Below are 14,217 nucleotides of genomic sequence, written 5' to 3' on the forward strand. Positions count from 1 at the left end.
GGCTGTGGAATGTGTGGTGAGGACCTCGAACGGAAGGTGCAGAGAAGGGGGTGAGTGAGTGAGTGAGTGGATGAACACAAGCCAGGTGGAGAGGTGTTGTCGTCGTCTCGGCCGCACCCACTCGCCGCACCCACCGTCGACCCGACCCAGAGTCTTCGGCTGGTGATGGAGCTCGAGCTTGACACCAGAGCTTATTTGCGCACGGTGGTCCATTGACCAATCACACCACCCTGTACCACCACGAGGCTACGCGCATGAAGAAAAAAGAGAGGCTGGCTAGCAACACTCTTCTCTGCAACCAGAAATCACGAAACTGGCTGTACATCTTCTACCATATTCCAATCGTCAACTTCAAGGCACTGCACCTCAGTTGCTGTGGGGATCAATGGGCGTGCTGCCACCGAACCTCGAAGCGTATCCGGTCAGCAAGTCCACAGTACCAAGGTAGAGCATGCCGCTCTCGACCAGGGAGCTAGCATTAAGCACGTGAGCTCTTTCCCTAACCGACGTCTTCGAAACATTGACAGACACACGCAAGGCCGTCTAGTAGATGATGTGCTGCGAATGATTCGTTTGCTCACTATCGGATCTATAGCTGGACTTTCTTGAAGCAGAAGTCTATCCTCCCTTCGACCCTTCGACCCTTCGACTCTATGCAGAAGATCGCCCTGCGAGATGTCAGCCCTGCTCTGCCATGAATCAGGATAATTTGACTTACATTGCTGGACCTCCTCCTTGCTCAAGTGTCGGATCTTGTTGATGGCAGGAGTCTCGCCGGTAATGGCACCTTTGGCCAAATCAATGGCACTCTTGACGATGTTCGTGCGGCTGATTGCGTATTGGATCGTGAGAGCCTGAACCTTGATGAGGGCAATGCGAGGATCCTCGGGGCCACCATCGTGCTTGCCGTCGCCGAGATCACCTAGCCACGCCTTCAGGGCTGGTGAGTAGTACTCGCGGACCTTCGATCGGTCCGTCTCGACAGTCGCCTTGCCGGATACGGATGCCCATTCGCCGCTGGCAGTGAGGAAAGCTACGTTGACGTCTGGGTTGGCCTCAAGATCGTCCGTCTTGCCAGATTCTGTGTTGGTGTGGTAGAGGATATCGACGCCATTACCCTCCTGTTGGACTGTCAATGACCCTCCCCTTCACACGTGCCGACGACGTACCTTGGCGGCAACCGCCATGCATCTGCTTGCCAACAGACCGTCTTGCGTCTTGGTAGTAAGCATGCTGAATTTGGCCTTGTCGACGAATGCCTTGAAGTCCTCCACCTTCTCTTTCAATGACTCTTCCTCAACATTCTTCTGGGTGTATGGGTCGGCTGGCTTGGAGCCAGTGTCGGTGTTGGAGAAGGACGACATTTTGGGTGAAGTTGGTGTGGTGATTTGATTGAACTTGAGGTTCCTGCAGACAACCTCAGCATTGACATTTGAGAAGCGCCGTCGTTCTCACGGTGCTCTCAACCGGCAGACAAGGCAGGGGCGGATGGTGGTTGTAGTCGCTGATCTGAGGGGTGGAACGCGAAGGACGACTCTGGACATGATGGAGGACTTACCAGTCGAAGAGGAGAGTCGAAAAGTAAGTGTATTGGTAGGTAAGTACCGCTGTGCTTGCGCGACAAGATCAAGACGACTGGACTTTATGTTGCGACCCCTCCTGACGTCAACCATCGTCAATCGTGGGGCAGTCGCAGCTCTCGCGTGATGAGTGAGATGGCGTCTTGAATCTGTGATCGCCTGAGCCGCAGGAGTCAATCTGGAACTGTATTTTCGTCTCACTTCTGCATCATCGGCGGCGTACCAGGACGCAATCCTGACTTTAAATTCCACCATCCACGCCATTGTTCTTAACCACGAAAAGCCATATGATTCCATGGCCGCTTTCACGTCAATCCGACAACCCAACTCACTCACTGAGACTCTCTGCCCTTTTCTTCAACTCTTCGTTGAATGATAAGAACCCCTTGGGTGCCTCTTCACTCGGCGACCAGAATGGCTTGATCAGGCTAAGCACTGGTCCATGCCATTTCTCCTCATTCACAAACGTCGTTCCTCCAGGAGTCGTCTCACTCGGTTGAAACTTGAACGAGTGATCGCCGTTCAACAGACCCCATAGACTACCTCGCCATTGGAAGACTGACGGATCGTTTGCCTGGTAGAAATGTCAGACCGAGATTGAGCCACAGTACAATTGGAGGCGGTTGTCAACGACGAACCAAGACGGTAGGATTGAAGGTCATTCCCGGCATCACGACTTTCAGCTTGTCGCCTTTCTCGATCGACTCCTTCTGTGGCGCCAGTCTGTCGACAGATTTGAAATGAGTTGAAGCCCATTGTGGCCAGGACGAGAACTCGAGGAACTACAGAACGTGTATGCCGTTAGCCGTGTTGAGGACAGCCGATCTCGCCGTACTACCAAACTCACCACCTCTCGGACCTTTGCAGGCGATCTCGCAATCTCAATCCTTGTCGTTTGCAGAACCATGTTTGCGAACTGAAGAGCGCATATACAATCTTATCGCGGGGCTTTGGGATGATCGAAGTCGTGGGTGGGAGTCTTTGCGAGAGGGCGGAGTGTGAGGAGCCGCGGAGCTGGCTGAGACGAGGCAAGACAACACTATATGTACAATCCTCCTTATGTCATCAGCTGAAGCTGAACAATCGCGCGTGTACAGTGCGATCCGTGCACGATATCAATCACGATAAGGGTACGAAGGGGATGGCAATTGCTGCATTGATATTCATCAAAGGTAATGTAAAACGCGAAGTCCCCTTGTTCTCAAGACACTTAGGCCGAAGTCTCTTCCAGACCCCATACGCATTCGACGGTGCTTCGACCAGTTACAAAGTTGCGCCTCTGCAGTCGCTGCCAGGCTCTCCATAACTTGACAAGATCTGGACAAGCCGGCTGATATGGTTCATTCCTCTCCCCTCCCTCCTAACCAGCCAAGGTCACAACACAATGCCCCCATGCACGCGCCTCTGCATTCCATCAATGATCCGACTCTTGTTGAACACGTGTGTCGATTCTCGCACTGTAGTACATCCAGAATATGGGCTCCACAAGAGCTTGCATATCATATTGATCGAGTTTTGGGCACGACCAGTAGCGTCGGCGAAGGGACTGTCGGTCTCGAAGGTCATGTCGAAGGATTTCCAGAACTCTCACCGAACCGGCAAATATTCAATCACTCCATCTCCTCAAAATTGGCATCTGCTGGCTTGTCCATGAACTTCTCGTAACCGTAACCTCGCAGTCTGACGCCTTCGCCATCTTTCATCGGCACATGCACATCGGGCGTCCACGCAACCTCACCATACCCTTGTATCAGTCGACGAATATAGCATGATGTGGCAGCTCGTGTGATATACCGGCTCCGAAACGTCTCCAGCGAGTTGGCGATGACCTTCTCGGCTTCGTCGGGATGCTCCAGATACCATATCACTTTGTCCTCCAGATCACTCCAGTCCCGTTTGACAAAGACGTAGTTTTGTTGGGGTCCTTCTTTGACCAACAGATGCGAATAGTGCGTCTCGTAAGCTGGCTCATGGGCGAAGAGCAGAGATTGGCAGTTCATCAAGAACTTGAGTCGGCCCGAATACGTGACTCCCTCGGTGTAGACAGTCATGGCGTACTTGCAGAACTCGTCGACATCAAACCAGCTCTCAATTTCATGGACCGACGCTATATCCGCCCAGTCCTTGCCTTTCGAGACACTGATCAGACTTCCTCGAAGCTCAGGATTGAAGTCTGGGTTGCCTCTCCATACGATCTGTGGAATCTTACTCGTGAACGCTGCGTCGCGTTGCATCGCATCACGTTTGGCATCGATGAAAGTTCCAGTATGTTCGTAGTACCAGAAGTCGAAATTTGGCATTAGCCATAGCCGTTGATGAGTCTCTTTGGTAACGTGTCGTGCAAACGTCCAGAATGAATGCGACTCTCCTGGATCGGCATCGTCCTGGAAGTTGAGAACGACTTCCACAGTGGGAAGTCTTTCGCCAGCCGCCATGGATGCGTCCAGAGCGCGTTGAATCAGATGGAGAACGCCGAGTGCTCTATCAGGCGCGGCCCTCATGGGATCCACCGACTGCTTGCTCTCCAAGATTCGAAGCTCATTTTCGTGGATGAGGATTCGAATAGCCGCTCGTGAGTGGCTGATTTCGATGTCTTTGGCCGTGATGGTATGTGATTTCTGTTTCCAGTACGCGACCGCACGGTCGATATCCGCATACAGGTCAGGGAATTCCGCCGCACATTGTGCATCAGTAAGGCCATCTATGGCTTCGTTATCCGCTGCCGCACTCCCGAAGTGGTATGATGATGTGGTCGGCTTGGAAGATGAATGTCCCGGGCTTCGCAAGAGCGGTATGGAGGCCTTATGCGGAAGGGCGTTAATGAGGAGCGTGAGGAAGAGGATGCCCGTCAAGAGGAAGCAGGCCCGTCTCCACGATAGCCATGGCTCCCGGTTGCCAGTAATTGCCATGTCACGGAGTCGTGGTAGAGTTGTAGGAGAACATGGATTGCCTTGGGTGCGTGCCCCCGTCGAAGCCCAGCCAGCCACTGCTACTTCGCTTTTCGTGGCGTATTATACCTTCGGTATCGCATCTCGTTCCGAGGCACATGGCAGTCCTAGTGAGGCAAGGTAAAATCAACGATGTACTCATGGCATTCACCATTACCAACCGAGCACAATAAGTTATGTGGGACCTGGAGCAGTTCTCATGTTTTCGCATTCTTCGAACATGCAGTCATCTACAACAACTTCTCCTCGTCAACCCTTACTCCCTCAATCTTACCGATGTCCTCCCCAGCAGCCTTCCTCAAAATGTCTACCAACGTCCCTGGAAGTTATCAGTATCGACAGCGTCAAACACCGGCCACGATTAGAAGCGTATCACCTCACTTACCGACTCTGTCTCCCAAGAACGGACTGTGGCCTCCAGCCATCCTGACAACCTCTGCTCTGACGTGACTGTCCCGGATCATCATCTCAGCAAAAGCTGGAGGAACAGCGTCGTCCTCATCACATATCACATATGTGCATGAGATCGCGTCCCAGACGGCTGGAATTCTCAAGGGCGTCTTGGTAACGGAGTTGACCATCGGGAGCAAGTACTTCAACGAATCCTGGACAACTTCGTCTGGGAGGCCGTTGTAGAACTTCGCGATAGGCTCCTTGACGTGATTCAAATCATCCTAGTCACACATCTCCTCAGCATTCTCAGCATAAACCGAAGATGGGGAAGTGGAAAGACCGACCTTGACCTCGTAGATAGGCAACTCTTCGACCCCCAACCATTCGCACGAACTCTTGCCACTCGGCTGGATCCACGATGCGAGATAGACAATGTGCTTCACATTCTCCTCCAACCCTTCCACCGCAGCGCTCCCTACAAACCCGCTCCAGCTGTGCAGCACCATGATGACATGTTTCCCATTTCTGATCTCGCCTTCGACGACCTGGCGTATGGCTCTGACATCCTTGCTCATAGCATCCTCCACGACCTCTGCGCTCGTTGACGGAAGCTGTACGATCTTCACGGCGTATCCAGCACTGTGCAAAGCGTCCTGGAGGAAGCGGTAGTGGTAGGGGATATGATGCGCTCCGCAGCCGATGACGATGGTCAGTTTGCCGTTCTTCGACATGATGCGAGTACCACGACAAAGAGCCAGGTGTCGAATTCAGGAAGATCAATTCTCGGCTTTCGTACTTAGTCAGGGTGAGAAGAGTACATTGCAAGCTGAGAATCCAAGCTAAGATGATCGTCTTGAGTAATAAGCATCCATGCCTCCCGACTAACAGCAGTCGAATGATTCTAAATCTGGCAACCGCTCCAGAGCAGTCAGCTGGACTTCAGCTCGCATCTTGTGCCTACCCAGGGCGAAAGTAACGTGAGAATTTCCGTTGCTGCTTACGTTAGGTTGCACCGAAGCGAAAGACGTAATAGCAGTGATATGATACAATCTGTCTGTGTATAGGCTTCCTCGCTAAATAAACACGACGACATACCCAAGAGTTTGGTACTCAACTCGGTCACGCCTTTAGCGCTTCTAGTAGGCTGCCCGGCACTCAGTCAATCTTCAGCGAGCCATAGATCCGATGTACAAAGATCCAGCATGCGAAGAATCCTATCGAACCTGCAAGGACTGTTAGAGTCGCTCATGTCAAGAACATCACCAACAGACTTACCACTCAGACAGAACCACAAAAAGCTCAACAGGATCGAATACCCCAGATACAATAGCCCACCGGTGAAGCTGCTGAAGCTGAGCATCCTCGCCCAGTACAGCAAGCTGTAAACAAAGACGTAACCTGCGCTGGCGCCGCTGCTAGCAAACGCTCGCCACTGCCAGTGATAGTTCTCGGCGCAAAGCAGAAAGTATATCATGAGGATCGTGACGGCTGCCGAGGTGACGATGAGCAAGCCGAAGCTGAGGAAGAGGAAGCCGAACATGTAGTAGATTCGGTTACTCCAGAGCGAGCTCATGATGAAGTAGAGCTCGACAAAGATGGCACCGAACGGTAAGACGCCGACTAGCAGCATGCTGGGGACAAGGCGCAGATAGCCAGTTGATGGGGGAATTTGACGGGGGATTTGGTTCGTGCGTACTGGTGGATCGTGTATCGACTGGCGGAATCCAAGCCAGGAGCCCACAATGGAGAGGGGGACTGAGATGACGAACCAGATCCCGACAATGACAAGCATTGTGGTGAAGGGTACGGCTCCAGAGGATTGTCTCGCCCAGACGAAGAGGTTCAGCAGGAAGAAGACGCTGAAGACGAAAGCCGGTACAGCCGAGGGCGTGAGGATGAACAAGTGTTTCCACTTGGTGCCCTGGAAGGACTTGTAGACGCGTGAGCTTGCGTATCCTCCAACAAAGCCAAAGATGGTGTAGAGCATGATCATGACAGTGGCGAGACTGCCACGATTGCTGGGAGATAAGAACCCGACCACAGCGAAGACGATTGTGAAGCCAGCCATCATGAAAAGCTGGGCACCGTTGCCAACAAGGACAGAGAGCGCCAAGGAGTGCTTGGGCGGGCGGAAGACGTCGCCGTGGACGAGCTTCCAACCACTGTCTTCCTGAATTCCATCTTCCGCGCTGTTTCCATTCAGGTCGTCCAAGCCCAGCTGATCCAGTCGGTTATAGCGGGCAATGTCCTTCCTAAGGGTTCGAATCAGAATGGTGCTGACCATGCCGATCAAGAACATGACAATGACGGCGCTGTTGATGAGGGAGAACCAGTGGATTTTGGGATCAAACACGTGCAAGTACTTGTCCCATCTCGTGGCAAAAGATGTAGCAGAGGGTCTCCAGTAGACGCTGTATGTCCAGGTAACCTTGGTGCGGTCCTTCTCCGAGAGCACCATGGGCGGCCCTCCTTCACCGCAATCCGCACTGAAGTCCTGGTTGCCGCGTCTCTTGGAGTCTCTCCTTGACGCAGGTTCCACAATAATCCCAACCACCCTGTACTGATTCTTCCTCACTTCATGGTAGTCAATGTAGATATCATAATGGTTGTTCAAACGCGGCTCTTCATTCTCCACGGAACCCAGCAAGAAGCCTGGCTGGAGGTATTCTGTGCCACTTGTTGGATCGAAATACGGCTGTGCGGCCGGCAGACCATCGACGAGCCAATTCACAATGTAGTTCTGCCATATGCGCCTGTTCACGAATTTGGCGTCGCGCGGCTCAAACTCTTCGGCATTGCAGACGGCCTTGCACGTCTCATTCTTGCCCATGTGTAAGGAGAAGGGCGAAGTTTGGATGCGGTCGCCGAAGAGTATGCTGCCCAGGGACTCGGAGACATATTTGGGGCCGCCCTCGGGTTTGCAGAAGTGAAAGTTGGAGTGGTAGTATTCGAAGGAGAAGGCGGAGCGGATTTGGGTGTCGCGCGCGGACTGGGCGGGAGTGAGGTGGTTCACGGTGAGGGGCACGAGGTCGCCTTCTTTGTAGTTGGTGGGGGTGATGCCTACAGGATCTGCATGAGTGAATGTCTCACAAGGAGATTGGAGGCAATGGGTGTTGTTGCGAACCGGGGAGATAGAAGCTCTGGGCTGCCGGCGCAGATGCCAGCAACAGCAGCAGCGGCGTGGGCAGCTGGTCGAGCAGCCGCATGGTGGGCTAAGGGCAGTGGTCGTCGCAATGCCACGCAAGAGGCGAGGTGAAAGTTGTGGTCGTATTCACTTCTCAGGAGCCGCGACAGCAACAATCCGACCAGCCGGCGCCGTCTGGAGAGTTTGGCTGGAGATGAGGCTGTCGTCAGCTTGGCGCGGGAGCTCTGGCCACGTTACGTCGTCCGCCCGCCCTTTGTTGTTCCGCCGTATCCAGCTCGAGGCAGTAGTGAGATGGGATTATTATTTGGTATGGAGTGAAGTGAAGAGGTGAGACGTGAGAAGTGATGCCTGCCACTTGCCAGCACTGCCGCGGAAGCTGGCAGGCAGTTTTGCTGGTGAGCCACATGCTCGGGATCGACTTGCGGTCCGCCAAACTATCCTTCTATTGCCTCAGGCACGATCACGAGCATCTAAGTACCTCCGTATTGGACTCCTAAACGACCTAAGTTACCTGTGGAAAGCACGTGTAGTGAGACTGGCACGCAGACACTTGTGCGAAACACGAGCATGCTGTCATGGCTTCGTATATGCAGTATCTATACACCACTGGCTTGGTCTTAATCATTTTCCTAATGGACCGTTCCAAAGATCAAGCACCTCGCAGCCCAAATGGCCGCCCGTGTCTGTGATCCTGTACCCTTTGCTCAAAAGATGTGTCTACAAGAATCGAATATTGAAAGCGCCATGTTCATCAATCCCCATTCCTGTCCAATTTTCCTCCAACGCCGATCCATCTGTAGAGATCCCCCGGTCTACTACTTAAGAGGAGTAGGTCTTGTATGTGCTGCCATAAGTCGACGGCTCAGAGCCACTGACGAGGAGACCCTCGGAAGCCATGTAGTAAGCATAGCCGGCAACACCATCGTTGCTGTCCATCCAAGGCATCACTTCCTCCAAGAAGCTGTTGATCTGGTCATTCGAACCCGTGGCCCCAATCTCCGAGATGTAAACGGGCTTTCCGCCAGCCAAGCTGATGGCGTCCGTGACATGTTGCTTGAAGTAGTCAATGTTGGTGGCTGAGTCGTACCAATGGATGTTGAGACAATCGATCGTACAATCCGTGCAGGCGCTGAGGAACTGCTTGAGCCACGTGAGACCCATGTTCTCACTGGCCGGGCCGTTTGTGACGGCTGGAGCGCAGAGCTTAGCTTGGCCAGCGAATGGGTTCATGTGAGTCTTGTAACCAGTGGCAGCATCGGCAGGAGACAGGTTAGCCTGGCTGCTGATATCTGGCTCGTTGAAGGAGAAGAGATGGGTGGAGCCGCTGCTGATGGCCGACTTGGCATTCTCGCTCCAAGAGTCGCAGTAGGTAGGAGAGGTGCCCCAAAGAGTTGGAATGTAGGTGAAGCCGTTAAGACCTTTGGCCGAGGATTCCCAGTTGTACGCCCACGAGATCTGTTCAGAGCCACTGAAGCAGTCGAGGAGACTGGCGTCGTTGTACGCGAGACCACGCTTGCCAGAGCTGGAAGTAGCCGAAGAGCTCGAAGTAGCCGGGGCAGAAGAAGTGACAGTAGCAGCCGCACCTTCGGCACCCTTATCGGCAACGGAAGAGTAGGCTGTGGGGACAGCAGCTGCGCTAGAAGACGAGGCTGGGGCGCTGTCCTTTGGCACCGGGACGGAGATCGAAACCGACCCAGGAGCCTGTTCGCTGCTTGAGCTGGAAGCCGGCGCCGACGAGGCTGGGGCCGAGTATGCTGGAGCGGAAGCCTGAGAAGTCGTCTCGGGAGAAGCCTCGCTGCTGCTGGATGCCGGTGCAGAGTATGCTGGAGCAGAGCTGGCCGGTGCGCTCGACGATGCAGCGGCAGCCTCAGAGCTGCTGGAGCCGTATCCGCCTGGCGACTGGTAGGTCTGGGTAATGTGGACGGTCGAGGTTGGGCGGCCAGAGGAGCTGCCGACTGGCGACACGTCGGTGCTAGAGGAGGCGGCCTCTCCGCCCGTCACAGTCACGTAGACCTTTTCGGTGCTGGTAACAGTTGAGACGCCGCACTGTTCGCCCTCGCCGCCGGCAGCGCTGGACTGGTAGGCCTGGTTGGCACTGACCGTCTGGAAAACGGTCTGAGTCTGGATGGTTTGCTCGGTGGCTGTCTCTGGCAAAGCTTGAGAAGAGCTGGAGCCGGTAGGAGCACCAGTGCCTGTAGTTCCCCAGACACTCGTTCCGTTGGCGGATGGGTAAGGGAAAGGCGCTGCGGTACCGGTGAGATGCCTCTCATGCAGGTGCTGGTGGCCGTGAACATGGCCATGTCCAAGGCCCTCGTGTGGAACCGCGAGAACGGTCGAGGCGAAGGCCAAGACGGAGAGCTTGTTAACTGGAGACATGGTGGCTGGTCGAAAGTCGTTCCAGGACGGTGTTTCGAGTTGGACGGGATAGGCTCGAGAAGGGTGTACACAGAAGAGCGGCTGCTAGAGCGCTGGGTGCGAGATGCCAACCAGGGCAATTGCTAGAAGGTGAAAAGGAACGAATGTGGTCCAAAGGGCCAAGCAGGAGGGACAGCAACGAGCAGAAGGCTCCAAAAAACGAGAGTGAGAGCAATTGCGGTCCAAGGAACGTACGATGCAGAGAAGAAGAAGAAAAGAGGCAGACGGCGAGGAGAGTTGTACGTTACCACGACATGGCCTGGCGCACAGAGCCGCGACAATAGGAGATCTTGCCTATTCGTGTGCTGTTGACGGAGAAGGGCTGCTGTGGGCCAAACGCAGCGGTTTCACGACGTCGGCATGGTCGAGTGCTTGCGTGGCAGTCGAACGGGTGGCAGCAGATGGCAGGGGCCCGACAGGAGAAATATGCGTCGCATCGCGTCAGCGTCGTCCGGATCAACTCCGCCAGACCCACTGTCGTCGAGAGCTGAGTGGGCGGAAGGCTGAAGATCTGCCCTCGCGTTGCCCTGTTCCTGGCCAACGCCGAGCCAGAAGGCGACTTGATGCGACCAGATGTCTCTCTTCGCGACAGGTGTCGATTCGCGTGCGCTGGCAGGTGGTGGATGTGCGTGTGCGAGGCTGCGCCAGGGCGGCAGCGAAGCACAGCGAAAGATGAGCAGCGGGAGACGTGGTTGGCGAAGGTCGAGGGAAGAGGTCGTCGCCGGATTGGTCGCTAAGTTTTGATTAAGGGCCCATTCCTGCAGTGGTGGGCGTGGCTGAAACGTCGCCAGCCGAGTCTCGATCTCTTCTCTTCCTGCTCTCCGACCTCTGGTCATCGCAGCAGCAGCAGAAAACTCCTCGCCGCCCCATCGTGACGATGCTCCCGACTTTCTGGCTGATCAGAGACTTCTCGCGGCTATGCACATCGCCCACCCAGCGACATGGTTCCTCCCTGCAGCTTTCGGACCATGTGTTTACCTCTGCTCCCCCAGCGTGTGACACGCGGACAAGAGCGATCCTCTTTCGCCGGCAGGGCGCCTAGTCGTACACCAAACTCCGCGTTTTCAAACTCTTGAGTGTGCCGTCGAACTGGTCGTGGGCGGTCCCAGTGAAGCCAGAGCCCGGGAAGCGCTTCCGTCAGATATGGTGAGAGGGAGTCGTGTGGGGTCGATGCTGCACCTGCCACTCCTCTGCACTCCAAGCAGCATCTGAGAATGAGGCACGAAGCAGGCCACGGAAACCAAGTTAGCCGCGACACGAGAAAGATTGAATGTGTGGTGGAACGGAACGCTCATTCGACTCAAAGGAGCAATGGCCATCACATTCCTCCATCACAGCTGCCAGAAGGTCGAAGGAGTCCCAAGCAGCCAAAGCAAATCGAAGACAAGTCCACCTAGGGAACATCAAGCAACTATATATATTTGCCCTGGTTCGTCTCGTTTGCTTGTAAGTTACCTTGGCCGTCCAGGACCCAATTTTTACGCGCCCAGTATACATTGCGGCACAGCCCATCTGTGCTGAACCCAGTAGACATTGCACATAACGGCGTTTAGGGGCATGTCTTTAAGAGTAAGTTCCAACATGCCCACGCTTCAAGAGCATCTCCATTTTGTGCCTTCGCTGCACGTTGACGCCCAAGGCTTGCCATGCTGTCCTCTAAGTCTGTCGTTATCCTGCGCCTATTCTCGTTTCTCCTCTTCGCGGCACCTACAGCGGCTTCTGCGACTTCCAACGCAAGATACGCGGAAAGTTCCACGAGAACGATTTCGAGCGACGTAGCTGCAGTGCGTTGGACGCCACCCGTCGGAGGATACGTCGCCTCTGGAATTGGCATGGTCTCTCGTGGCTCTGCTATAGCATCTTCGCATGCTGTCTCCACTGACCGAAGAGCCTCGACCAGCTCTGTTGGCCACGGACCCCTTCAGCAAAACGGTACACAGCTCACCGATGAATGCTGGACACAGTGGTCCCATTATTGGGACTTGAGTTCTAAAGTCAAAACCATGTACACCACTTTTACGACGGAGAGAGTGTACAATTCGGTAACAGGATGGTCCATCCCGGCGTGGTACAGCACCTCTGAAGTGACCACCACAGTCACTAAAGGGAGAGGCAACTTCCCTACAAAGACCTATGTCACGACCTTCATAACATCCGAGAAGATCGCACAGACTTTCGCCACAACGGAAGCGAACACTACAGACGTGGTGACTGATCAAATATCCACCACGATCACGAGGCCTACATGTCCGCTTCAATCGTACGTGCCCCAGTGCCAGGAATCCTGGATGTCTTGGGGAAGCAATGGAGCCGTATCATATGGCCAACCAGCATGCACACAAGCCTCCATTTCCGGGCCCATGTGCAGCAGTGTCTTGTCACAATGGCTTAACTATCAGCGTGCGGAACTGGGCGAAATCAGCGGCAAGATTGGAATGCAGTGGCTTCCGGAGACGAACAATGGCACGACGGTCTGGCCGTCATCCACCACGAACTACTACTGGCCGACTTCGAGTGCTGTTGCGCCAGGTTGCACAGTAGGTTGTCAGTCCTGTCGAGTGAGTGGAAGCAGCGTGAAGCTGCTTTACTGGCCACCAGTGACGAGTGGACTGCCAAATGTAACCCATTTCGCTGGCACCGGGGGCAGCAAGCACACTGTCACTGCCACTACAGACGGTACCACACTCACAAGCCCAACAGTGTACATTTCATTCGATAGGCTTCATGCCTCCAATTCCTGCAGCGTTATCGGCAAGACCTTGTCCAACATCATCGTGGCGGTCACTAACTCTGCTACACTATCGAGTCTATATGGCTGGGATCGCTATTGGGGCCTGCAACAAACAGCCTCATTCAACTTGACCGATCTATATGCCACTCCCGTGCCTCACAACATCTATATGAGGTAAACACGTCCGCGTCGTTGGCAGCAAATCTTTTGGACTGATGCCCTTCACAGTCAACCGCGGTGCGCATCATCATCCATCTCACTGGTGTACTCTTGCGCTCCGCTGGGGGCAAAAGCCCCAGCTGCTTGCGATACCTCCAACACGCCTTTGCTATGCGCGACTACACTGCCATATGAGCCCGTGATCGCCATCCCGAAAGAAGTACAGCAGCTGCAGCCAGAGTGGGATAACTGCATCGGGGGTATCATTGGTGTTTACGAGTGAGTAGGAGTTCCGGTTTTTTCAAGGTCAAATCAACATGCTAACATAGACCAAGTCCACCACAGGCTCTCCATGAGGCAGCTTCCGCAGCTGGTGTGAGTCTGCCGTCAGAGCCAAAGACAACCGAACAAAGTGATTCGAGTCCAGATGCTACTACGCCCGCAATACCTTCACCAACGATCTCGAAGGCGCCTCCTCCTACTCTAAAGCCGACAACTTCGCACCCGCCTTTTCCAACATCGACAGAGACTTCACACGATGATCAGACTGAATTGTGGTCCACTGAGGACACAAACACCCCTGCCAGCAATACTGTGGTTTTGTCACAACCAACTGGCGCCGAGGAGAGTCAAGCAGGCTCGAGTGACATCGCCTCAACCGACCCGCGAACAGTATTCGATCCAACGTCCACGAATGCCCTTGACATACTGACAGACGCGGAGGCACAATTCTCCAATGAGCCTGGTCTTTTAAGTACCGCGCTAGGGTCGTCAGAGGCTGCGAGCATGGCATACACGACGGCTTCCGTGCCTACCACTAACGACGCCGCGAATGGTGCGAGCGAT

At 54.4% G+C, this 14,217-nt stretch overlaps 6 protein-coding genes across 6 annotated transcripts; all 6 read right to left on the minus strand.

Annotated features, from left to right (window-relative positions):
- Positions 1-651: 651 nt before the first annotated feature.
- On the minus strand, positions 652-1,364 carry M409DRAFT_61838 (uncharacterized protein; the record flags this gene model as incomplete). Its single annotated transcript, XM_033814901.1, has 3 exons — positions 652-668; positions 719-1,121; positions 1,170-1,364. 3 exons carry the CDS (start codon positions 1,362-1,364, stop codon positions 652-654), a joined length of 615 nt encoding a protein of 204 aa, XP_033674312.1.
- Positions 1,365-1,908: 544 nt separating this feature from the next.
- On the minus strand, positions 1,909-2,487 carry M409DRAFT_15709 (uncharacterized protein; the record flags this gene model as incomplete). Its single annotated transcript, XM_033803308.1, has 3 exons — positions 1,909-2,154; positions 2,219-2,362; positions 2,428-2,487. The coding sequence occupies 3 exons, from the start codon at positions 2,485-2,487 to the stop codon at positions 1,909-1,911; spliced, it is 450 nt and encodes a 149-aa protein (XP_033674313.1).
- A 703-nt stretch (positions 2,488-3,190) lies between these two features.
- Positions 3,191-4,489, minus strand: M409DRAFT_15710 (uncharacterized protein; the record flags this gene model as incomplete). The annotated part of the gene is made up of 1 exon (XM_033803309.1): positions 3,191-4,489. The coding sequence occupies one exon, from the start codon at positions 4,487-4,489 to the stop codon at positions 3,191-3,193; it is 1,299 nt and encodes a 432-aa protein (XP_033674314.1).
- A 269-nt stretch (positions 4,490-4,758) lies between these two features.
- Positions 4,759-5,652, minus strand: M409DRAFT_15711 (uncharacterized protein; the record flags this gene model as incomplete). Its single annotated transcript, XM_033803310.1, has 3 exons — positions 4,759-4,847; positions 4,914-5,202; positions 5,266-5,652. The coding sequence occupies 3 exons, from the start codon at positions 5,650-5,652 to the stop codon at positions 4,759-4,761; spliced, it is 765 nt and encodes a 254-aa protein (XP_033674315.1).
- Positions 5,653-6,076: 424 nt separating this feature from the next.
- Positions 6,077-8,127, minus strand: M409DRAFT_61840 (uncharacterized protein; the record flags this gene model as incomplete). Its single annotated transcript, XM_033814902.1, has 3 exons — positions 6,077-6,144; positions 6,197-7,981; positions 8,046-8,127. 3 exons carry the CDS (start codon positions 8,125-8,127, stop codon positions 6,077-6,079), a joined length of 1,935 nt encoding a protein of 644 aa, XP_033674316.1.
- A 758-nt stretch (positions 8,128-8,885) lies between these two features.
- Positions 8,886-10,442, minus strand: M409DRAFT_15713 (glycoside hydrolase family 128 protein; the record flags this gene model as incomplete). Its single annotated transcript, XM_033803311.1, has 1 exon — positions 8,886-10,442. One exon carries the CDS (start codon positions 10,440-10,442, stop codon positions 8,886-8,888), a length of 1,557 nt encoding a protein of 518 aa, XP_033674317.1.
- Positions 10,443-14,217: the final 3,775 nt, after the last annotated feature.

This window comes from Zasmidium cellare, assembly GCF_010093935.1.
Source record: "Zasmidium cellare ATCC 36951 unplaced genomic scaffold M409scaffold_1, whole genome shotgun sequence".
Taxonomy (NCBI): Eukaryota; Fungi; Ascomycota; class Dothideomycetes; order Mycosphaerellales; family Mycosphaerellaceae; genus Zasmidium; species Zasmidium cellare.